This window comes from Zonotrichia albicollis, chromosome 4 (assembly GCF_047830755.1).
Source record: "Zonotrichia albicollis isolate bZonAlb1 chromosome 4, bZonAlb1.hap1, whole genome shotgun sequence".
In the NCBI taxonomy this organism is placed as follows: Eukaryota; Metazoa; Chordata; class Aves; order Passeriformes; family Passerellidae; genus Zonotrichia; species Zonotrichia albicollis.
Genome location: NC_133822.1, coordinates 15,729,443 through 15,755,045, shown reverse-complemented (window position 1 = coordinate 15,755,045; position 25,603 = coordinate 15,729,443). Strand labels below are relative to the sequence as shown.

Below are 25,603 nucleotides of genomic sequence, written 5' to 3'. Positions count from 1 at the left end.
TTGCCCATACTGAGTGTTCAAGCAAGACCTGTTGTAGAAATGTGTATGAGAATTTCCAGAATACTCAGAACTCAATTTAAAAAAAAAAATCTTAAAAGTCTTATTATTTCTTTTCCCTTCCTTTTGATTTCAGAGAAGGCAGCAGCTTTGCCAAAATTCTAGGTCACAAATTAAAACATTTCATGCTTTTCTCCTTTGAAAACGAGACCACTTTTTTTTTTCCCCACAAAAATCAGAGGCGATCAGTTTCAGTGTGATTAAAGATAAAAGCTGGGCTTTGGATACATTTTACCACACATTGATGTAGGTGTAGATAAAACCAGTCCATTCTTTCATGAATATTAATGAAAACATGTTTTGTGATTTTAGGCAACCATCAATTGTTATTAAAAATACCCTGACAGTTCTGAAGAAGGGAAAGAGGTGGGGGGAGGCTCTGCTAAAGGCTTTCCACATCCAATTAACACCGTTTTGTGTTTTGCTGTGCAATTACCCTGTAGTGAGTGTGAAAGGTGCTTCCCTGACCTCCAGCTGCTCAGCGGGCTGGCAGGGAATGGTGTTCACCCATCCAAGCATGGCAGGGCAGGCTCTGCTCCTTTTAAACTCTTTTAACCTCTGGTTACAATTCCAGTCACTTCCCGTCACCCTGAATTGCCTCCGAGTCCGTAATTAGCTCAGTCACCTGCCAGCTTCCATAGCACACACTCCTTCTTCCTCCCTTCGACATCTGACAGCATCCTGCTCTGCCAGCAGCTTTCAAACAGATTCCCCTCCGCCCCAGGGCCTTCGGTGCCACGAGCCTGCCCTGAAAGGATGAAGACACAAATCACGTTGTGCCCACAAGGATCATTAAATGCCTTCGTTGATTTCCTTCAAGGAGCACAAACGAGCTCAGGAAGCGAACCAGCGTGTTTCTTGCCAGCCTTTTTTTGTTGTTGTTGATGTTTTTGAGCCCTCCTTGGTTTGGCGTGATGGAGCTGGTCCCTCCCTGTGGTGGGTGAGGGATCTCCAGCTCTCAGCCATCTCCTCCTGAGGTGGGTGCTGCCTAAGGAGATTGCCAACCCCCAGGAAAGAATGGCTCCCAAGGATTCAGCCTGGTCTCTGTGTTATGAGAGAAAATAACCTCTCTCCTACTGCTGGAACGTGAGGCAGTGTGCAAAGCCTGAAAAAATCAGTTTTAGCAGCCTGGCTCCTTCTGCTTCCCCCCTCTGTTGTCAGCATCTGGGCAGCACATGGGACAGGCAGGAGAGAGGCAGGGAGAGCTCAGCAAAGCACTGGGTCAGAGCAGCCTGCAGAACACTGGAGATAAAACCAAGAACTGTGCCCACCAGCCACAAAAACCGGAATGTAGGATTGCAAGAAGTATCCATAAATAATATTTTGTATATATAAAATTTAAATATAAAATTTTAATAGAGTAAATATTTCTAAATTTTCTGTTGTAAGAAAGGAAATTTCTATTCCAACTTGTGATGTCTGTCTCAAATCATCTTTCATTTGGCAAAGCTGCACTCCAGCTCCTGCCTTCTCGTTAGTGCAGCCTTGAGGCTGAAGTTTACATCTTCCTGAGCCAGAGGCTCCTGAAGTTTCAGACAGAAGCCAAACAGTTGTGCCCTGAGGGATTCCTTCACAGGAAATCTGATGTGCATAAAGTAGGCAGAGCTGTGCTGAAATCTCATTAGTGATGGTTGCTTGCTGCAGCTCTGACCTTGCCTTAATTCGTTCAAGTGATGCTGGAGTTAATTGGCGTTCTCAGTTTGGAGTGATTCCCTTTTACAAGGGCACTTTAAGCCTGGATCTGCTCTGCTGGCCAGACCTGTAACCCCCCTAGACAGAGGCAGCATTACCTGGCTGTACTTGTGCTCCAATGTCTGGTGTCACACTCTGGCAGCCCCCGAGCGTCACCCAGGGCTGGAGGGAAACCAGCGCCAAACACAGCAGCTGGGTTTGCAGCAGATGGTGTCACCCAGCCCCAAGGCTCCTCCTGCTCTGTCACCAGGCACAGGGACAGCCACCCCTCCCAGGACACTCCACCTGCTCTCCTGCTCCAGCACATGCTCAGCCTGCACCTGGCTCATTTGGGTGGGAATTCCTGGGATTGGCTATGGGAATTTCTCTGTGGTTGTCAGGGAAGCACACAGGGCCAGAGACAGCACTCCTCATCCTCCTCATCTTCCTCATCCTCCTCATCCCACCTGGAGATGGGAACTAACTGTGCCCAGATTCCATAAGCCCTTGCCTGGGCCACCTTCAAAGTGTGCCCTGCTATTGTCACAGTCCTCAGTTACTGGGCAGCTTTGTCCCGTCCTTGAAGTGCCATAATTTTCTCTCTGCCTTCCAGAGGTTTCTCCAGAGCTCTGCTGGTATTTTTTCCTATAGCTGTTTTCACCAGCTATTTTTTTCTCATCTACCCAGGCAGAATAACTGGAAAGGTTATTCACTTCCAAAGCCTTCTCTCCAGGGATGGGCTGCAGCAGCAAAGGGCAGACTGGTGTTCTTTGCCATCTCACAAAGAAAGGAGCTCACTGCATTCACAGTCCTCCCAAAATGCTGGGGGGAGTCCAGCAGACTTCCAAATTCCACAGCATGCTGGTCATACTCAGGCTAAAAGATTAAAAAGGGATAGCCTTACACATCTAGTATGGAATAAGATGGAAGCAGAGAAGGTCGTGTGATGAGAGCTCCTTAGAATCGATTTCTTGGGAGGGCTGAGAAATCTGACAGGTTAAAAGAGCACGGTTTTTCTTGTCCTGCTTTTTGGCAGGGCAGACACTGATTAGCTGGATTCAGTATGCTGCTGAACGTGTTAACCAAGGAGAAAATTGATATTAGCTCCAGAAAACAGCCATTTGTGCCATGGCAGCTCAGGGCCACGAAGGAGTAGAAACAAGCACAGAGTGAGCTCAGTGTCTGGCCAGGGGTTTTGTGGAGATCAGGTTTGCAGATTCTGTGCTCTGTAGTCAGGAGGATGTTTGGATGTTTTATCCCCCACAGTGGGTTGTTTTCAGCATTGCTGAGCAGTTCTGTTCCCTAGCACATGAAGACTGGGGAGGCCAAGGGCATAAACACACCTCAATAGCTCACCCTGTTCTGGCAAAGTCATGTTTGAGGGGAAGGAGCTACAACAGAAAGTTTTGCCTTTTCCTCTCCCAGTGAAAATGGACTTTTTGTAATTCTGGTCTTTTCTGAAATGACAGTAGCAATTGCTCACCTCTGGACAGATCATCAAAACCCCTTTCAGACTCCCATTAAGCTGCTGCAGTCATCAGGCAAGAGGAAAACATTTCTAAGGCAGAAGCACAACAACAGCTTTGACAGCAGCACGTCTCAAATCACATCAGAGACTCAGAGCAGAGCTAATGGGACAGGAAGGATAATGGGAATCTTGCACCAACTGGTCTCCTCAGTGTCATCTTTGTCACACAGCTGGAGACAGCATATTTGGGAGCAACTGAAATTTATTTTTTTGATCAATACAGGAGCTGCATATGAAAATAGTCTGGCTGTTCTGGTCACTCCCTGCTGGCTTTGTTCATTGCCTGGCCTAAAGCTGCCACGTGCCAGCCACTGGGATGCTGCAGAGCAAGGGACAGGGAAGGGATTCCTGCTGGGTGATACAGCACCTGCAAAGGGAAAGGAATACAATATCAGAAATCCTGCATTTGTCTGGACTAATTTTTGGTTGCTAGGCTGCTGCTGTTGCCTCTGTCTGCTCCTTGCTTTTTCCAGCTTTCGGTGCTTACACAACATGCTGATCTCTTTACAAAGGGCTGGATCTGGGAAACAGAGGAGTTTGGGCTGGGCTGAGGGATTTCTCAGCTGGCTGCAAACAAAAATGAAGTGTTGGGAGAGGAGTGAAGCCCCAATGGGGTGTGACTGAGCATCAGTCTCTGCCTTTGACTTCTGTGACCTCCATACATCTGTTATGGAACTGCTGCTCATGTCCATTTCAAGTGGGGTAATGTTTCCTTCTCTCTCCTTAAGAAGGGTAATGTGTATAAAAAGCACTTTTAGACACTTCTATCTAGCTATTTATATAAATGCACGTGTAGAGCAATGTTGAAGACTTAGAAGATATATATATATAAGAAATAGAAATCTTTTAAAGTCATGTTGAGTTCTCATCTGAAGGGGATAATGAAATCATCACTTCCAGAAAAGGAGCAGAGCACTTTAGGTTAAATACCCAAAGAGTGTTTGTGCTCCTCTCTTCTGTTTCTGAACCTGCCCCTGTTCCCCTCCCCACCTTCTGTCTGTCCAGGCCTCCCTCAGCACAGGGTAATTAATCAGCTTGTTATGGTATGGTGAGAAGAGCCAGATTTCTATCTTCCTGTCACCTCGTAAGCTGATATTTTATCTCTGAGATCTTCCCACTTCATAACCCGCTTGCTTCAAGGTGTGCACAGCAGAGACACAAGGGCTTGTTCTTCATCCCTGGGCATGTGGCTGCTCCCTGCACTGACACTGGCCAGCCCTTGTCTGCTGGGTTTAGCAGCCCCTGCAGTGAGGGATTAGCTGAGTCTCCTGAAATTTAATGCTCTCTACATTTCTGCTTTTAGCCAAGGAAGTGAAAGTTTCCCATGACTTTCCTTGATTTTGTTTTTTTTTTTTTCCCCCAAAACAAAATCGTGTTTTGTTTGTGCTCTTTTCTTTCCCTGGTACCTCTTCTGATTTCCACATCTTCACTTCTGAAATTTTCAGGCAAGCTGAAAATTTCTAGTTTTCACACCTCTTTAGAACTATTCACTAATTTCAAAGTCCTTACTGGACTTTCTTGAGTACACAGTCATAATTTCCTCATATTTCTTAAAGGAGTTTACTGGAGACTCCTCAACTTCACATTTCTGTTCATTCTCTCTACCCTTCCCTTGATGAAGCTCCTGCTTTATGATCCCTGGAGGGGCTTTTCTCAAAGACAACAATGCTTTTAATTGTTACAGGATTCATCATCTTCACCTGTGGTCCTGCTGACACTTTGAGACATTCCTGAGCTGTGGCACACTTTTGGTGGGATGTGATGGACATGAAAGGAGCCCGAGGTGATGGCCTGTGCTTGCTGGTGGGGCAGACAAGGGGTACAGCATCTCCCTGCAGCTGCTTTGGAGGAACTGGAGATTTTAGGAATTGGGGCAGGGCTAAGGAGGAGGGCACAGATGGCTTGGAAGCACTAGGTTTTGGCCAAAACAGGAGAAGGGAAAGAGGGTGAGACAGCAGAGGCAGGAGGATGTTTGTGCTTGCAAGCACACCTCTCACAGAGATGGGAATTGCAGCTCTGCTGCCAGACTTGCAGCATTCAGTAGGTGATTCCTGAACTTTGGTACAATTCTGCAACTTGGCAGCTCCCCTGATGCAAGCTCTTGGCTGCAGCTTTCTGCATCCATGCAGAAGCCAGGAGAGGCAGGGCTCCCCTGACAAGGACCCAGGAGAGCAGCCTCAGGCACAAAGGAGCCCTGCTCAGACAATGAAATGCACTTGGGCTGAGTGCTGGGTCTGGGGCTACGGCTCCAGGCAGCTGCCTGTGAGCCAGGCTGCAAAGCAGCAGTAAAAATGAAAGGAAAACAGAGCTTTTGTTCCCAGCCTGAGCAGCCCTGCTCTGGGAGGGCTGCCAAGAGCCTGCACGCTTTTCTCTCTCCCTCTCAACCTTATATTTACAGGCAAGTGCTGAAGAAAAACCCACAGGTGGGAAGGGTTCTGAAGGGATGTATTAATAATTTCTCTCTCCCTTCTAGGATGTTTGAGAAGCAGATTTCAGGTCCTGGTGAAGAAATGCAGGATGGGTGGCTGTACCTGCAGACAAAAGGGATAACAAGAGATGTGTGGCAGCAGCACTTGGGCAAAAAATGTTAATATTTCTGTAGGATCTGGGATTAACATCCCTCTGTGCACAATAGCAGCTGTAGGAATACCGTCATGTTCCAGAGTTCCCTCATGCCATGGAAGCAGGATACTCTCTTGCTGATAGGAAGATCTCATCCTTTCTATTTCTTTTGTCTTGTCTAGTCACATGCTGGAGGGTTTTTCCTTCTGTCTTTACAGGGCTTACCTTGCTTTTTGTGGCATTTGTGTCCAAATAGAGAAAAAACATATTTTAATTAATGTATGCTCTAAATAGCTTAAAAAATGCTGAGTAGGTTTTTTTTAATTACCTGTTTGACTGAAGCTGCTGCTCTCAGAAAATGTGCAGTGACTTCCTATTGTGTACACCAGATATTTATTCTAAATTCATTAATTGGATTTTTTTATGTTGTTGCTCACCTATTGAAAAGAAGCATGGAGATTACTTGAAACTAAAATTTTTTCCACAACAGCTATAAAGGAAAGACATTCTTACATTAAATATATTTTCTCCAAAATCTATTCTTTAAAGTGATGTAAAAATCTCCTTTTCCTCTCCACTTTGCCCTTTCCAGTATTTATTTCCTGCTTGTTTCAGTAGTTTTTTTCAGCTATACTTAAAGCAATGTGGCTCCTGCATTGCATAATCACTTCCATGCTGGCCACATTACTATCTGAACACTGTTCTGGTTTGAGGGTGCAATCTCCATTAAATGTAAAAAAACCTAATAAATCTGAAGGGCAGATTCACAACCCCTCTGCTGCATTCTGAGGAAAGGCAGGGGCTTGTTACTGTCTTATTTTCTGAAAAATCCCCTTTGCCCAGGATTCTCCTCCTGGGAAGCTGAGAAGCCTCAGAGAAAAAGGAAAACAATATTATCTCATCTGCTTCTCCTGTGTTTTGCTGCTTTGGAATGTGGTTTGGACATTGTTTACCAACAGGTGAATTGTTTTATTGGTTTCATGTGAATTGTTTTAACTTAATGACCAATCATGATCAGGCTGTGCTGGGACTCTGGAAGGAGTCATGAGTTTTTCATTATTATCTTTTTAGTCTTCTGTAAGTATCCTTTCTCTATTCTATAGAATAGAATAGAATAGAATAGAATAGAATAGAATAGAATAGAATAGAATAGAATAGAATAGAAATCCTTCTAAGAACCTGGAGTCAGATTCTCAATTCCTCCTCTGTCTGGGGAACCCAGAAAACACCCCAGGGGCTGGCAGTGGTGCCAGTGCAGTTCAGCAGTGGGTGCTGGTGCTGGGGAAGGTGCTGCCCAGGCTAACTTTAGCCCAGACACTCTAATCCCCCTGGCTAAATTAGGTTTGTGAGAGCTGCCCTGGCCAGATCCCTGTCTCAGATTAGGCTCGGGATCAGCAGCTGCCCCGTGGGAGGGACCTGCAAACACTCCTGGGTTCCCAGAGTCAGCCAAAGTAGGGGTACAACAAAGTCACTTTTTGGTACCTGTGGCATTTCCCAAGTCTTGATGTCAGCCAAGAGGAAGAGCCTTTGGATCCCAGTTTCCTCAGCACCTCAGTGTTGGGAAGGATGGAGGTTTGACAAGAAAGTCTCACAGATATGTGTGTGCTTGGCAGAAAGATTTTTGAATGTGAAGCTGAAGAAGGAATAGAGATGGAAGCAAGTTTTGACATAGAAGAAGAGAATTGCTGAGCCAGTCTTACTGGCTAACCAAGGAGGCAAAGGGTGTGTGAGTTAGAAGGGGTTTTTATGACTTAGAGCAAAGGATAAACCCACCCCAAACAAAGATGTTTTTACCAAGCAGAAAGAAAGCACAGGCAAACAAGTCTGCAAAGTTGCAAGCAGAAAAAAGGTCTCAGAATTTTCCACTGCAAGAAAACTGAAAACCAACTTCTAGCTTAAACTGTAATGCACTGACTTTTAGTGATTGGAGAATAGTAACATGAATATGGTAATTACAGTAGTTATGATAGGCTATAGATAATAGTTATAGATTGGTTCTGCTGTATTAAGATGCTCTGCAAGGAAAAGTGCAATGCAATGTAACCAAAATGCAATGCAACCAAAACCAAAGGGTCTCCAGGCCTGCCTGCAGCTGGAGCTGACAGCTGTGGGCACAGCTCTGTCACCCACAGCCCTGGACTGCTGTGACATCTTGGATCCAATAAACTGCATTTTGGATCCAAGAAACTGCATTTTGGATCCAAGAAACTGCATTTTGGAGAGCCCCTGGAGTCCCACATCCCTCATTCCAGCTCTTACCCCTCAGATCAGCTTAGTGCAGCTCCTGCCTCTCCCTGCCCTCCCCACATCCCAGCCCAGGGCTGCAGAACCCATCCCTGCCCTGATCCAGTGCCTTCCCTCTGAGCCCCACAACATCCAACCCAACCTTGGCAACCAATGCTGCATTAATTCTGCTACAAGACATGGCACCTTGTAACCATCTTAAAATAAAGAGAAAAACTGGGAAAAGGCAGAAAAGGCTGGTGTGGGAGCAGGGATGAGCAGCTAGAAGGGAGTGGTTGGGATGGGCTTCCTCTCCAGCAGCAGAGGCAGCTCAAAGTATTTCTATTTGTAAATCCACAACCTTTGTTTCCTCAGTGTCTTCCAGAACCCCATTTTCCACTTGCAGCTTGTGTATGCCAAGCTCCCTGCTCCAGTATTCCCAACTGAGCTGCGCACAAATATATCTAAAGGCCAGAACAAGCTTGTTAGAGATACTCACAGGAGTTTGGAAAAGGCAAAGACTTGTAAGGGTCTCTTAAAAGTCTTCAGAATTAGCAGTAAAGTTTACTGTAGGTTGACTGAGGATTAAATTTTTAGTGCATTATTCATCTCCAGGAGTGGAATTTTGCCTTTCCCTGGGTTTCATGGACCCCTCTGGGTAAAGCTGCCTTCTCACAACATTTTTTTCATTTGAGCCTCCAATGCTTACTGGAAAATGTCTTTTAATTTTGCCTTTTCCTCAGCAAAGACTTCCAAGTTTGCTGAAATATTGAGCTACGATTTTAATGTCCTAAAGGGGCACTGGTATCTCCAATACCCACTGCTTTTATGACAGAAGTTCAAAGCTCAACACATTCTAAAGAGGAGGCGGAGCATCCTGCCTGCTCAGCTGCATCCTGCTCCTGGGAAATTTTATTTTGCTGCACCATTTTAATTATCCCCATTGCAGCTACGACAAGCGGGAACAACGGAGAGCTAGTGAATAAAAATCAAATTAAGGAGTGGAATTTTCTGTGAGAAAATATTTGCATGCTTCCACTGAGTGTTGTGGGTTTCCATGATAAACATGGACAAAAATGATGCTTCAATGTTTCACTGACTTTTTACTCCTTCTCACTCTAGTTTGATAGGTGTGGAATTTTTAAAGGAATTGGACAGTGGTTAAGTGGAACTGCACAGAAAACTAATATCAACTCAAGTCTGAGAATGGGATTAATGCATAAAGCACTGCTGCAACTGCTTCTGGAATTCTTGCTGGTCTCAAATGTACAAGTTATTTAATTCTGCTGGAAGAAAAAAAAAAAAAAAACAACAAATAAACCCAAACCAAACCACCAACAACAACAACCAAACAAAACCCCAAAACTACTCAACCAAAAAAACCCCCAAACCACCACCACCACCAAAAAAACCCAAAACCACCCAATCAAAAAAAAAACAAAAACAAAAACAAAACCCCAAAGCCAACACCAAAAAAACCAAACAAAAAAACCCCAAACCAAAACAAATCACAACTCAAAATGAGCAGTATCACAAGAAGTACATAGATAATAAAATTACAAATGCACACTGTGAAATAATCTAAAGTAGAGTTAATGTGATCCTTATTACTTTTTGATTTTCTACTTGCTCTCTTTTTTTCCATATTCAGATAAAGAAAAAACAAAACATCCCCAATGAAAGGCAATTCTAAACTGCTGCAGTCTTTTCTTCTCAAAAGGCCTTGTTAGCTTAAGAGCTCATAGTTTTAACAGTGTCTTAAAAAAAATAAAGAAAATGGAGGAATCTAAATATTTGCAACCACCATATTCAGAGGTGGTTCATTCATATTCACCAAATTTGATATCAAATTCACCATATTTGATACCCAAAACACCCTTTTTGGTATCATGCACAGACCTGGCTGCATAGAGACGCTCCCAGCTGATACAGAGCTGCTAAAAACACAAAATGCTAAAAGGCAGAGGTGAAGTTTTCAGTATTCCATGAGAATCCTCCAGGTTTCCATGACATTCCAACTGTATTTCTGGATAAAGCCTTTTCTGGGTACTTCAGTCTGCAGCAGAAAGGGACATGGGTCAGTTGTACACTCCAGTATGGCCCCAAGCTCAGTCTCCAGTTCTCAAACGCACCTGAAAAAGCAGATCCTGTCCTCTGAGATGGAAACCTGGACAAGAAGCTTGGCTTCATCTCTCCACAGATTTCTCTCACTACTTTTCCTTTTCTGCTCATTTCATAAAACTCAGGGTTTGTTTCTGAGCTTGTTCCATCTTCTTACCACTGCTGTTCTTGGTAAACAGGACAGACTTTAGAACAGCACCTCCATTCTTTAGCAACAACTTTGCTTCACTCCACAAAAGGAAGTTTATGCCTTCTGAATAATCCCAGAGATCCCTTACAGTGCAACACAGTGAGAGAAATCCAATTCTGCCAGCATTACTTGGTGTAGATGTAATCAGAAGAGAGGGCAGTGAAAAGAAACCCTGAATTACCTCAATCCTTGTCTGCTTTAAGATAAGCCTCAGCTTGTCAAGCATAATGCCAATACTACAGTTTTTGTAAGCAGCCAGAGTTAACAGATGTTGTAAAAAATATGCCTTTGATTTCTGTAAATTGCTCTGACAAGTAATAAATAAGAATCTTTTTAAAACTTCTACTCACCTTTTTATAAATAAAATATTTGCCCCATAACTAGAAAATCTATTATCCAGGCAGCTTGAGATGCTTAAGGATTATTTTTACCCACTAATTACAGAAGTTTTACATGTCAAACGAGGTCTTAACTATGTGTCCTCATCATCTTTAAATTGCACTCTCAGATAATCCAACATCACAGACACCAATTACGCATGTATTTGGTTTCAAACTCTGTTGTGTAGATTGCAATATCTTCCACACCAGTTCATTCTGAAATAATACCAATTAACTCAGTAGAATCCCATCAATTATAAAGACTACAGGATTAGAATTTGCTATCTTTAAAGTCTGCTTTTCCTGGTATCTGCTCAACACATTCATTTCACTGAATCTGCAAGAATCATAAACTAACAACAGGCAACCAGAGGGTGATTTGTTTTTGTTGTCTATCAGTTAATTAGTGTAGCGAAACTCCAGCAGTTTCTTGGGGTTATTTGCTTATGTGAATAAAGAAAGTACCTCTTGACTTTTTTTTCCCTATGTATTTAGAGCTTTTCCCAAGAAATGGCAGCAAATCCCCCCTACCCTTGCATGGGGCAGGAGCAACTGTTTGACTCATTACAACTCTGTAATTATTCAATTCAATTACCTTAAAGTAATTGAAACCTGCAGCCAAACTGACCCTGAAGAACCTTCACAGATGAGGCTGAGTTGTGCCTACATCAAAGCCCACAGTAAAGAAGATTGAATAATCATTCATGGATTACAGTTTGGGTTCTCTGCACCCACAGAAGAAATGCCTCCTCAGCAACAACTGTGGATTCCTAAACTGTAGTAAACTGGTACTCCAGCAGCAGATGCTAATAAAAATATACATAAAAATCCTTTCAATCATTTATTCTAGTGGATTTAAAACCTCATGTGTCTTCTGCCACGTGTAAAAACATTTTTGAGTCATACAAACGAAATATATAGCCCATGGTGCAATAAAATGAAATCAGCACATTGGAGGGATTATCCATTTTTATTTTCTTTAGAAATGGATCAATGGAATTACTGTGCTCCAGGAACACACTTAAAAAAAATTTACACCAGGTAGCATTTCCCTTAAGAAATTTTCACATTGCTAATAATTATGCAGATTGGACCTGGAATAATAGAAAGATGCATCCAGTGTCACCCCAGAGTTCTGTGACAGCCAAGTACATTCACAAACCCACCCCAACCCACCCCAATTCCTCGAACACCTGCAGAATCCCATTTCTACATCTAGCTAAAAATATTCTTGTCAAAATAGAAAAAGATTTTCCTACAAAAATTTTGGGGGAAGTCATGACACTTCTTCTAAATTGCCTTGCAGACAGCTAAGTACGACGATCAGTCTTGCCGAAAAGCTCCTTTTCCAGGATTTCAGGCGGATTTTGATGTTCCTAAAAATAGTCCAACATTGCCACCATGTGGTGAGGGACGGCTCAGGGAAAAGCAGGGACAAACACCTCGGCAAGGAGGAACCACCGCGAGTGAAAAAGGAAACTGGATCCTGAGAACTGACTCCTTAGGCCGGGAAAACAATTCTAAGCATGGACCAGGGTAAGAAAAATAATTTAAGATATTTTGTGAATAATTCTTCAGCGTTGTGATGCTCCCCTCACTCAAGGCACAATCCATTTCTGCTCACTTTTATCTCAGTACAGCACGTGTTTGCCAACAAGGAAAATCTAAGTGTATGCAAAATGCCTAAGACCATTCATTTCTTCAAACATAATCATACTTGAAAATTCCAAAATCTTCTTCCTGGAGTTCAGGAAATTTATTTAAGAGATGATCTTTCACATAGGCTTTTTCATTGCTGCCTTCCTCACACTGAAGAGATATGCTTCATAAATAATGTTCAAGAAGTTGTCATCATTCTGAAAAACAAAACAGGTAATTGTTAGCAGGATAACTGGAGTAAAGAGATTAGAAGGTTATTCCATCGTATGGACCTGACACTTTTTAATCTTACTCTTTTTTATAAAAGGGAACAATAGCAAAGCCCTTTCCTTCACTGAAGATCTGTTTTATTTCCCATGACTGCACCTCAGCAATGAGTACACACAAAGAAGATTTTCTAAACTCAGTGCATTTGAGTCCAGGATTGTTGCATAATAACTCAGTGACAACACTGAAATTACAGCCCTATTTCTCTTCTTTGCCCTCATTTATCTAGGGACTTCCTTAAGTTATGTCCTCTATCAGGTCAGGGATGATTCCAAGCATGTCTGAAGGAATAATGAAACACTCTGGATTGTGATCCTACACCAAAATCCTACCTGGGGAAATCCTTGCATCTTGTTTAGCTCTTTTAGGCTTAATGCTCCCTAAGGGATGCTGCTCCTTTGCTCTGATGCTAAACTTTTGCCTTCTGAAGAACATTTTGCAAGAATGAGTCAGCCCACATCAAGAAAGAATGTTATAAGTGGCTCACATAAACATATGAGGATAATTACAATCAAGATAATATTTAAGGAAAATTAGGTGCATCCAAGATTGTAGTTTTATATAATGGAAAATGACAGCTAACAAATTGGCAGTGAATAATTTCAAGGTAACTCAGTTAATCCTAACTACCACCAAGAATAGCAGAGTTAAATATATATTTTACAAGTACAAAGTTACAGAGGGTAAACCCCAATTTTCCTTGACCAGTTTTTCCTCTTTAACTTCATGTATGGTTTTAATAGTATCCAGACACCCAAAGTATGTAAAGGCAAGATAATGTGATATTTTTTTAATCCCAAAATAAAAGTACAGGGAAAAATGAGAAAGCCCTCCAGCTTGTTAAAGATACTATTTATTTTCTGAATTTGTAACTTAAATAACATTTTAAGTAACTTAAAATAATGAGTTTTAATTTTATTTCAAAACCATACAGGCATGTAGTTTTGACCTACAAACTGGCCATGTTTCTCTGCCCTTTGTGTTCTGCAGCCAGGTTTCTAGTTATGTAATCTCCCCTCAACTTTTACTCTTCAGATATTACTCACACAGCAAGTTAAGGGAAAAAAAAAATCATTATTATGCATCATGCCAAAGCAGTAAATAATCATCTTATACATAACATTGTTAATGCTTTGTGACAATTAAACCTGAAAAACTGCAGCAAAAGGAATTTTATCTCACGTAATTTTCTATTTCAAATGCTAAATTGAATTAACATACATTCATGTTATCTAGCCAGTATTTTAAAGTTGCTCACACTCATCCTGCAATTTTAATCTCCCATCTGAATTCCTCTTACTGCTAACACACATCTCTGAAATATTTGGCAGCTAGGATAATCACCCATTATTTATCCTTGGCTAAAAATATAATAGATGTCTCTGGCTCAGAGGCTGACCTTACAAACCTTTCAGTCATCTTTGTTCTCTCCCACCAAATTTATCACCTTCCCTGCACCCCAGATCAGATGCATTAATCAAAATGCAGCGTGCAAGGAGAGCCTGGCACAAGCAGCCCAACTTCCAACATTTATTTAATTTCAGAATTAAATTCAGCATTTAGACGGCCCCAACAAGTACAGGGTGCCTGTCTCAGAGCGGGCAGCAGGATTTGCAGCGGCACCGCTGCGGGCGGTACCTGGATGAGGTGCAGTCAGAATTTAGACAGCCCCAACAAGTACAGGGTGCCTGTCTCAGAGCGGGCAGCAGCATTTGCAGCGGCAGCGCTGCCGGCACGGTACCTGGATGAGGTGCAGTCAGCATTTAGACAGCCCCAACAAGTACAGGGTGCCTGTCTCAGAGCGGGCAGCAGCATTTGCAGCGGCAGCGCTGCGGGCGGTACCTGGATGAGGTGCAGCAGCGTTTCCTGCAGCTGCACCTTGGAGATGGAGGCGCCGCAGGGCACGGCGGCCTCGGCGGCGGGCAGGGGCAGCAGCAGGCTGCCCGAGCCGGGCTCGGCGCTGCCCACGCGGCCGCTCTCGGCAGCTTTGGGCGCGGCGGGCGTGGGCTGAGCGAACACCATGGGCGACATCAGCAGCGTGGGGCTCGCCGTGGCGGGGATGCGCTGCGGGGAGATCACCTGGGCAGATAAAGACACGGGCGTCAGGTAAAGCTGTCTGCTTAATTCTGCGGGAATGAAGAGGGTGAGAACTGCAGAGATGGGCAGTGGGCACTGGAGATCGACACTGTGATGGACAACTCCAGCTCAACACCGCCTCTAGGATCTACTTCCAGATGAAAAGGTCTTCCACCCAATTTGAGGTGGATTCAAGTGTGATAAATCTATCTGATAGGCAAATGATCTTAGGACAACAGCATTTTATTACAGGAATCAGACTACTATTAAATATCAGCACTTAGAGAATGCAGCAGTAAAATCTTCCACGCAGGGACTACAAGTCAGGAAGTTTAATCTTTGAGAACATGAGACATGCAAATATCACTGTTCAAGACTAACCCCTGTGTGACTGTCATACTTTCTGGAACAATCCCTTTGCCCAGGATTTTGCTCCTGGAAGGTGAGAAGCCTCAGAGAAAAAGGAAAACAAGAATTATCTGATTTGCTTCTCCTGTGTTGTGCTCATGTGGAATGTGTTTGGAGATTGTTGCATTGGTTTCATGTGAATTGCTTTGACTCATTGGCCAGTCAGGGTCAAGCTGTGTCACAGCTCTGGAAAGAGTCACAAGTTTTCATTATTATCTTTTTAGCCTTCTGTAAGTATCCTTTCTGTATTCTTTAGTATAGTTTAGTATAATGTTCTTTTATTTAATATAGTATCATAAAATAATAAATTAGCCTTCTAAGAAGATGGAGTCAGATTCATCATTCCCTCCATCATCTGGGCACCCCACAAATACAATATCCCTGTACCTAATACTAGAAAGTATTTTCCCATTATAACTTCAAATTACTTTATAAATATATTTGTGTGTGTATTTTACCTTCCCATTTTACTTAAGGAGAGAGAAAACAAAACCATGGATTCAGTGATTTAGCTAAAGATCCATAAAGAGCTCATGGCACAGCCAGAAACAGAACAGACACACAAACTAACACACCATTGAGAAAATCAAAGTAGCCCTCAAAGAGAACCTTGGAGCTGCAGCAGTTCCCTCAGTATCCTAACCACACTAATCTGCACATCTGCCAAATAATTTTCACCTTCGAGTTTTGCAGTGAATCTTGGAACTGTAAATCATGCAGGATTAGCAAATACTATCAGATGTAATATACAACATAACAGAAAGTTAATTCATTCAGCTTGCAGACATCAGATCTCACTCCAGGTAATTCCAGTAATAAATCTTATCCTAATCAGCCATCTTCTTGCTATGCAAGTATCCAATCTTTTAAAAGTACATAGGAATTGATACAAGCTCAGCAAAGCTCCTCCCTTTTGGACTGGAGCATGATTTATTGCTCCCATATTAAGGTGAAAGGCTACTGGATCACTTCACTCTGTGTCCTGGATTACATTTCAATTTTGAAGAAAAATTAAGGTTAAGAAAATAGAACTGAGGTTGATATCCTAGGTATGCAAAGCCACACAGATGAGCATTAAAGAATAGTTCTATTTTTGTAGCCTGTCTCTCTCCTAGTTATCATTGTTCTGCCCAAGACATTTCTGAACAATTTTTTGAGACCATGATACAAAGAGAAATAGAAACAAAGAGGACTGAGATTTCATGCTGTTTTATGGAAAATTTAAGGAAGTAGAAAGGTCAGGAAAGAAAGCATGCAATATACACCTAACACAAAAGTCTTGCTTTTTTCCCTCTCAATATTTACCCAGTTAGGTAAATATTGTGTCTGTTTCTCAAACACACAGTACTACAAAACTCTAGACTGCAGCTTTCTTCCAACCCCACAGAATACAATCAAAACAGCAATGACCAGGTCTTGTCCAAGCCCCTGACTGAACAGAGGTATCACAAACTGACTGAAGGTTTGCACACCTATGCTTGAAAAACAACATTCATTTTAGAAGAAAACTCGTGTGAGTCCAAAGTGACATCCCTCTGCAGAGTGAGACCTCCAGACTCTGCACAGATCTTGTCCTGCCTGTAGAACACCAACTACCTCCAGATACTCATCCCAATGCTTCTGCTCTCCTCATCCATGCTGCTGCAGCAACTTCTCTTTCATTTACCCCTGCAAAATTGGCAGGGCTTGCTTAAACAAGATGATTCTTCCTAATGTGATTTCAAGAATGCATATACAAAACTGCTTTACAAGGGCAGAAACCTCCAGCAAAGGGAAGGTTGGGAGCAGCTGGAGGAGATGCAGTGTCCCACTAACAGAGCTTAATCTACAGCAGACTCTGTCAGCCCCAGATAACACAGCCTTCCAAATCTAAAGACATTTTTCTCATTTGCCCAAGGCAAACAAACAAAACCTGAGACAAACTGTGTCCTTAATAATACACAGTTCCTTCTGACAAACACATGTTGTGGTTTAAGAAACTCATGAAGAATGCTTTGTCTTCTGTGGATAGAAGGGTCGGTTAGGTAGGACATGCCAAGCATATGGAAACTGTATGGAATGAGCAATATTGCCATCTGCTGGTGACACAGCCAACATCCACAGGTCATGCACAATTTCAAACACTCTGTCAGAAGAAGAATAGAGTTTATGTGTCTTTTTTTAGTGCAGAGCATTTATGTCTGTCCTCAATATTACAATGTATTTTTTGCTAACAGCTCAAGCTCAAAGCTTCTGCCATTGAACAAACCTTTACATAAAAAACATGAATTGTCTGGGGTTTGTTTTGAAAATAAAGTAAAATTTTCATTTGAGATTCAGCTCAGATGACCTTGAGTCAGTGGGACAACTGACACCCACCAGAAAACAGGATGCTGAGCTTGGCACTACCAGTGCAACTCCTGTAACACCATGCTTTTGCAAAATCCTCTGTAGCCTTTGGACCAATCTTTTAGCTTTGAGTAGCTTCTCACCACTCATAACAGCCCTTCCAAAATTCTGTTGATCAACTTCTTACCCACAGAAACCGAGCTGCTTCTTCCTCCATTATCTCCAGCTGTCAGGTCAACACTTAAATCTCTGAGTCACTAATAACAGAGTAGGAGTCTGCCATCAGCTGTGCAGCAAAGAACAAAAAAATGTGCAGAATAACTGAAGCCCAAATGCTCCCCAAGATGTCAGACTGGTGCTCTGTGTGGCTGTTGGCAGCTGGATGATACCAAACTCACAGATCACCACTGGGTCTCCTGCAATGCAAGCTGGCACCTGCTGTGGCTTCCTGTGTGCACAGAATTCCCAGGTGGAGCAAGTGGAACTTCAGCACCCAGTGTGTGCTGTGGGCCTAAGCAGTTTTCAGAGGCACTGCTTAAAACTCAGAACATAATTCTAAGAATGGTTCAGGAATTTAAAGGCAGTTAATTAAAACAAAGCTGGCTACAACGCTAACATTGCTTTGTCTTTCAAGTTTAATTTAGAATATTTTAATTGATGTTTAGCTACAGAAGCCAAAATGACTTTTTGAAACAAGTTTAATGCACCTATTTGCATTACAAAATTGCTGAAACTGCAGTCAGGACAACAGAGAAGCAGTGCTGTGATGCTCACACCACACACACTGGGGTTTCATGCACATACTCAGAAAATGTAACACTATGTACAAAATACTTTCTTGATGGAAAAATGCTCCAAGAAATATGAAAAACGAGCTGTGAGACGTGGTCTTCTGAAGAAATGATAAATTTGTGTCTGGGTTGTTGTAAGCACTTTTAAAACCATAATTGTGATTAACATAAACACTTAAGCATGCATGTACCTATAGTCAGGATAACACATCCCAAACACTAAATATACCCCTAAAAGCCCACTGTAGATTAATGCTTTTTTATTGTCCTTTAAGCACACGTTACTCACTGTCTGCATAAGGAATATTTCACAAAACACGGCTGGCACCACACCAGGCTGAATGCTTCCAAGTATTATTCTTTGGATTTTGCTTTTTTCCTTTTTTTTTTTTTTCTTTTCCCATTTTTTTGGTAACTGGTCTCCTCATGTGGGAGATCACAGTTCTTGTACCATATGGAGTTGCAGCAGAAGCCAATTTAAACTTGGACTTGTAATGTGTCAGTTGTGGAAAGGACTATTGCTTACATTTTCTTAGTGCTGCTGATGGATTTAGGGTGTTCCTTTAATCTGATTTTTCCAACAACAGACACTGCTCAGATATCTCTCTATTCCTGTCAGACTTTTGCTTTTTCTGTATGCTGAAGCATAGTAGGAGAGGCAATACCAAAAGACAAATAATTACAGAGAACAAACCTTTTGCTGCACTTGTTGTCAGAATCTGCTTTGATCAATTTTGCATGAGCATGTGCAGATACATTTGTGCCAATTCAATTTCACTCAAATATCTACTCTGCAGGCATGGCAGCACTTGAAGCCTCTGGTCTACTGCAAGGATAATATTATAAAAAGATTAATGTTGGTTTTAAAAGTTGGTTTTTATCTTCCAGGTTGTTTTTCAAAAGCAGGCATGTTTTGTGTGGCTAATTCATGGCTTCCAAAGGAACAGAGTCTTTCCTTCATTTTTAGCCTCCCTGCTTTTGCTTTTGTGCAATCTGCTGCACATGAAAGAGGCCATTCCTCCCAGACTGCAGAGCTTTAGGTGTCCTAAGCAATAATTAGTGGCACTTTCATTATCATTTTTAGTCTATGCACTAAATCTCCAAATTTAATGCATCTAATCTTGTGTTGATAGCAGCTGTGGCAGCCTGGGAAGCCTCCTCAGCAGCCTCAGCCTCCTTGTTCTGCTCACAGCCCTGCAAAGGAAGACTGAGAATCTCAGTTGCTGCCTTTTTTTTTAAGGCAAACTTGCAGCAATAATCACAGTGAATGAGCCTTGCTCCAGAGACTTTTCTGTTCTATCCACACTCAAGCAGTCAAAGTGCTGCAATTGCATTAGACCAGACCTCAGGAATTGCCTTTCCATATTGCAATTAATACTGGCACCACTGTCTTTTTCATACATACAAAATTAAAGTCATTTGCCATAGCAACATCTGTAGGGATTTTTCATCTGAAAAATATATCAGCATATTACCTTATTTTTTATTCATGCATACTGACTTACAGTGTAGAGCCTGGACTTGCCTCATTTCCCTTTTACCTCCATTATGTCCTCCCTCATGCTATCAGTACTTTTACCAGTGAATCACACAATTTCTTACATTTAAAGCAGGCAAGTTCCATTCCCAGTGAAAACAAATCAATTTGTTTGACTTTGGATCCTCCTTTTATTCTTTAGCTCTCCACCGGAAAGTCAAAGTTACCATCTGCAAGCAACTGATTCTGAATAATTTCAATGACTAATCCCCAAAAAACTCTTTCATACAGATTCAGATCCTACTGCATTAATTAAAAGAACAAAAATAATGATGGCTATTTGCTGCATCAAATTAATATTCCTCCCACTTCTCTCATGGAATTAGAAAACTTGACCTGTCACAAACTTAGTGACAGATGTGGCTCTTTTATTATTAAATGAACTCTTTCAGACTCTTCATGTATAGAGGAACTTTCTAGCATCTTGAAATATCCTGTAGTCTTCCAATCAGGTTTGACAGAATTAGAAAAATAAAATAAAAGAGAAAAAAAGAAAAGATAAATAAAAAAGAGAACAGAAATACAATAATGGAATAGCCACAATAGAAAAGCAGCTTTTCAACTTCACACTGGAAAGGGGAATACTTGGCATCAGTAATTTCAGACTCCAATACCCCACAGTCTATCCCCAAAAAAGGAAGCTGAAAAAGGCTTAGATGCATTCCCAGACAGGACATGTAAAGACATTCTAGTGTAGAAAATCCTACTGAAAATGAAGTTGTTAAAGACAGTAGTTGTTTTGGATGGGACATTTTGTAATTGCACATGTTGCTTTTCTGAAGAAGATAAGAATGTACTCATCAGAGAGATACAGTCTCTCAACATCTCCTGAATTTTTTAAGACACTAATTTGACTTCTGGGATCAAAATAAACAATTTTTTTTTTTATGTCATTCAGGCACAAGACCTTTTTTCAAAACAATACAGAGGAAATTAAAGAAAAATAGCTAATGAATATCTGGAAGTAGCAGGTGTGATATAAGATAACTAACTGACCAATATCCAAATAATTCTAAAAGCTGCTGTTAGAAAACAAGGGACCTTTTAAATATCCTTAGCAACTGGCATAGAAAAGAATGCACATTTACACAAAGGAAGTTATGACTAATTTTGCAGAAAATAATTATTAAACCTAAAATATTACACTGAATAGCAAGCCATTACACATAACAGCCCAAGAATGGCAAGTGAAAACTGGGTGACTTTTCAAAGGGGCTCTGGGACAACCCAGCAGTGCAGTATTTCTGGTCATCATTGATGTGGAAGAGATGTGGCCTTCAGGATTTACAGCAGCACATCTTGGTAACTCAGAACTTAATGCTGGGAAAATATCACCTGCAAAATGAATCATGTACAACATGCAGTAGGACAACGAAGTCAAGCCTAACCTCAGAAAACATCAGGTTTAAAAGACTGCTGGATTTGTATTTATTTATGAAGTTCCCCATTTGCCTGGAGGAGAGTGCTCTGTTTTCTGACTTCAGAAAACATCAAAATTAAAAGACTGCTGGATTTGTATTTATTTATGATGAAGAAGTTCCCCATTTACCTGGAAGAGAACACTCTGTTTTTTGACCACAGAAAACATCAAATTTAAAAGACTGCTGCATTTGTATTTATTTATGAAGTCCCCCATTTACCTGGAAGAGAGTGCTCTGTTTTTCTGTGCCTGGAGCCTTTTCTATCCAGGAATCCAGTGGTTTCAGGGTGTTGGTGTTCTGGGTAACAACTGGGAACTTAGCTGCCAACGTTGGTCTGCTGGATACATGGAGCTGCTGTTCTTGTTGCACTATCTGGAGTTTTTTCAATAATTCTTGAGGTGAAATCACCCCGGAATTGGCTGCTTGATTGCCAGAGAGAGGAAGTGGCTGTCTGGGGAGTTTGGGTTGTTCTTTCCCAAGCGTCTGAGCCTCTAAAGTCTGGCCTGGTAGGGACCCATTGAAATACACCAGAGGGGGCTGGCTCATGCTGTTTGCTGGTGCCGCAGGCGCTCCAACGGGAGCAGGAGTCCTGCCGAACACGGCAGCCGTCGAGTTCACAGCTCCTGCGGCACTGGGCTCCATCTTAGCCACCGATCCTGACTGACTCTGCAATTTCTGCAGGAGGCTCTGAGCGCCAGCAGCATCCTGAGCTCCGTGGGCCGCGGCCATGCCGTGGGCAGCCGCGGGCTGGAAGAGGCCCGTGAGGGTGTCCCCGACGGGGGGGACGCTGCCGTTCTCACCCAGGCGGCTCTCGGGGAGCTCGGCCAGCGGCTGCAGCTCGGTGCCCCGCACCATCAGCTTCTGGATGGCGGGGCACAGCTGCTTCTCGGCGCCGGGGGAGTGCCGGCTGGGCTCCTCGTAGGACAGCGAGCGAACCACGCCCTGCCTCGCCGGGACGCTCTCCGGGGGCTGCTTGCTGAGCGCTTCCGAGCCCTCTGCCCTGTCCTGTTTGCCAAAGAGCGCCGTCAGGGATAAGTGCTGCGGTTCGGGATCCGCGTTCTGCGAGGGGACAAAGGAAAAGAGTGAACACAGCTTCCTCCTGCAGGAGTTACATTGTTACAGACATATTTTATGAAATATCCTTTCGTTAGGATTTTTTCTCCTAAGAAGCTGAGAGGCCTCAGGAACAAAATTTCACAATAATTATCCGCTGCTGTGGAACACAACAGGTGCATCTGGGATTGGTCTCATGTGGTTGTTTTTAATTAATGGCCAATCACAGTCCAGCTGGCTCAGACTCTCTGGTCAGTCACAAGATTTTATTATCATTCTATTCCTTTCCTTTCAAAGCCTCCTGATGAAATCCTTTCTTCTATTATTTTAATATACCATTTTCTTTTAAAATAATATATATCATAAAATATATGTCACAGACATCTTTTGCAGAAAATCCTTTCTTTAGGAATTTTCCTCTTCTGGGAAGCTGAGGCCCCAGAAAGAGAAGGAAAACAATAATTATCTGCTGATGTGGATTGCAGTAGGTGCACCTGTGGTTGTTCCATGTTTACTATTAAGGGCCAATCACAGGACCAAGCTCGGGGACAGATTCACAGAGAGCTCTCTTGTTATGAGATTCCTATTCTATTCTTAGCTTCGCAGCTCCTGAACTTTTCTCTCTCTTCCTATCAGTATAGTCTTAATGTATTATATATAATAAATTAATAAATCCAGCCTTCTGATCATGAAGCAAGATTCTCGTCTATCTCTTCACCCCTGGAGACCCTTACAAGTCATGTAACATCTATAAATAAAATATATATCATAAATCAGCCTTCTGAAACATGGAGTCAAGATTCTCATCTCTTCCCTTGTCCTGGGACCCCTGCAAACATCACCACATTACATTAAGTGGTGACAATATTTAGCCAGCAGAATTCAATGAAAAGCTGAGAAAGCTGCTATGCTCTTTTTTTCCCCAAGAGGATTTTTAATAGTTTTGTCACATAGGAAGGGCAAGAAGACTGTTGTCAAGCTGCTAATGTGGGAGAAAATCAGCAAATCTGAGACATAGCAGTGGCTTTGCTTTAAATAACATGAAAGAGCATCTTCTTTTGCAGCCATCAGTACAATATTAGTAAGAGACAGAAATCTGCCTGTGTATGAAGTAGAGCCACTTCTTGTGCATCTGCTGGTCACAGCTGAATTCAATTTTTAGGATTTTGCACTGTGATTTGGCTTGAAGATACATGAAAAGACTTTTCTTTATTTCAATGATTTCCACTGGGGAAAAAGAAAATCAAACAAAAAACCCCCAAAAACCAAACAAAACCTCACAAAAAGTGTGGTCCAGCAATTGACTAGATCAGCTTGTGATCAAAACATGCCCTGAAATTTGCAAGACCAATATTTCTTTGTTGCATCAGCACAGTGTGTCTGTAGTTTGTGTGTTTCCACATCACACAGTGGGGGTTAGGGAGCTTTCACAAACCAGCTTAGTTGTGCTTTAAAATCCTTCCTTACAGTGGTTCCATCTCAGATTCTTGCAGTGACCTCAAAGCAATGCTGCTGTTGCTCAGAGCAGCAGAGGCAACCAGAAAACAGCCCAGATTTTACCTTGCCCTGCTGGGAGATTCGCTGCTGCTGGGTCTCACTCGGCTTCACTGGAATGGGTTTGATCAGGTTGGGGTTGCTGTAGATTGCAGAGGAACTGGTTATTTGTTTTGGCTCTGAGCAGGTCTTACACTGCAACACAAAAAAAGGGTTTCTTAGCATGTGTGACAATGGATTTCTCCCCAGTTCCCAACCACAGTAAAATACAGACATAACCAGGTATTCAATAACCAAAATACTAACTGCAGCACTGATGATGAGGTATTGTGCTATTAGAAGAACTACAGCAACTGCAACCTAATTTTCTAAAACCACAAGACATATGTAAAACTGAACACTTGATTCCAAGATTTCCCTCTAATTTAAATCTCAGCTCTCTTTTTGGCCTTCTGCTTTTCCTGCACTTCAAAAACATAAAATACTTTAAAAAGCACCTTAAAAACCAAGCAACAGAGATGCTTTTCCTGCATGCAACAGGCAGCTAAAAGGATTAATGGGCCCATAAAGATAATTTAAAATGCTTTTGTCAAAAAGTAGAATAATAACTCTTAACTCTTTTACATAAATCTTCACATGGTAGGAACTGGTAGGATGCATATACACGTACAGAAAAATAATTAAAGATTTCATTTGTAGAATCAGGAGGATTTCTTATTATGAAAAACATGGTCAGAGACAGATTACTAAAAGTGATCAGGGACAAAAAATGTCATGTGGAGAGAGAAGGGCGTGACTTAATTCAGAGAAAAAACACAAAATGCTTTGTGAAAGAGAAGTAGTAAATAGAAAAGGAAAATGTGAATAAGATGCTATACATAAGAATATAGTCAATTAAACTAAAAAGCATTGGGTATACATGGAACTCTACTGTCAGTAGAAAAGAAGACAGTCTCTTTGAAGTCATTGTCACTTGATACAGTTGAAACCAAGAAACTGAAAAGATTTTTAAAATAATTATTTAATAAGAAGTTAATTCTATTAATTCTTGTATTAATTCTAACCCCACTCTCAAATATACAAAGCTGATTACTTAACCCATTTCTGACAATACACAAATAAACAAAGACATGCTGGTTCCAGGGCTGCCCAGTAAAGCAGAACTGGAGTTCTTGTGGGGACTTAAGGGGCTTTAGTAGATCCTCAACACTTTCACTTGTTTGTCAGATTGGACAGACCCTACATGGACCAAAACTGCATTTCAGTAAGATTAAATAGCTGGGGGTTTTTCCCCTCAAACAGTTCTCTTTCTAATGGTTCTGCCTTTTCTTCAATGCATCTTCTCATTGCTATTTTTCAGCCCAACCTGTTGGGCAAAAAGCACAGAAATTTTTTCTTTAACACCACAGATAACATCCTCTTGAATATTTCCCAGTGAGTGCTGCAGAATTTAAATAATACCCTTATTTCCTCAGGATATTTTAATAGGCTGAATTCCTCAGAAACCTCAAGTACCTTAGATTCCACTGTCATACCCTGCATAATCACAGCACTAAGCCTATAAAAATGAGGTGAGAAGCAGAAGTGTTTAACAGAGTCATCACTGCATGAGCATATTTTAGACCAAATTCCTCAGCCAAATGAGCATCAGCACACACCAGAATGACATTGACCTGACTTGGTATCATTGCTGGGACTCGATAACAAGGCTAGTAGGTTGCTGTCAAACACAGAAGCACATGGAGAGAAAAGAAGCCTGTGATGATTCCAGAGGCATCTGTAACTATTGGAGCTCAGAATTTAAAGCCATTTTGGCAGATAGGGAGCACAGCCTTGC

At 42.0% G+C, this 25,603-nt stretch overlaps 1 protein-coding gene across 1 annotated transcript in view; it reads right to left on the bottom strand.

Moving 5' to 3' along the window:
- Positions 1-11,683: 11,683 nt before the first annotated feature.
- The window catches only part of DCP1B (decapping mRNA 1B), a 41,568-nt gene continuing 27,648 nt past the window's right edge, over positions 11,684-25,603 (bottom strand). The window contains exons 6-9 of the mRNA XM_074540188.1: positions 23,833-23,961; positions 21,439-22,278; positions 14,501-14,737; positions 11,684-12,588 (exon numbers count right to left, since the gene is read on the bottom strand). Of these exons, the coding sequence (XP_074396289.1) occupies positions 12,508-12,588; positions 14,501-14,737; positions 21,439-22,278; positions 23,833-23,961 (1,287 nt within the window). The 3' untranslated portion in view covers positions 11,684-12,507. The remainder of the gene's footprint in view (positions 12,589-14,500; positions 14,738-21,438; positions 22,279-23,832; positions 23,962-25,603) is intronic.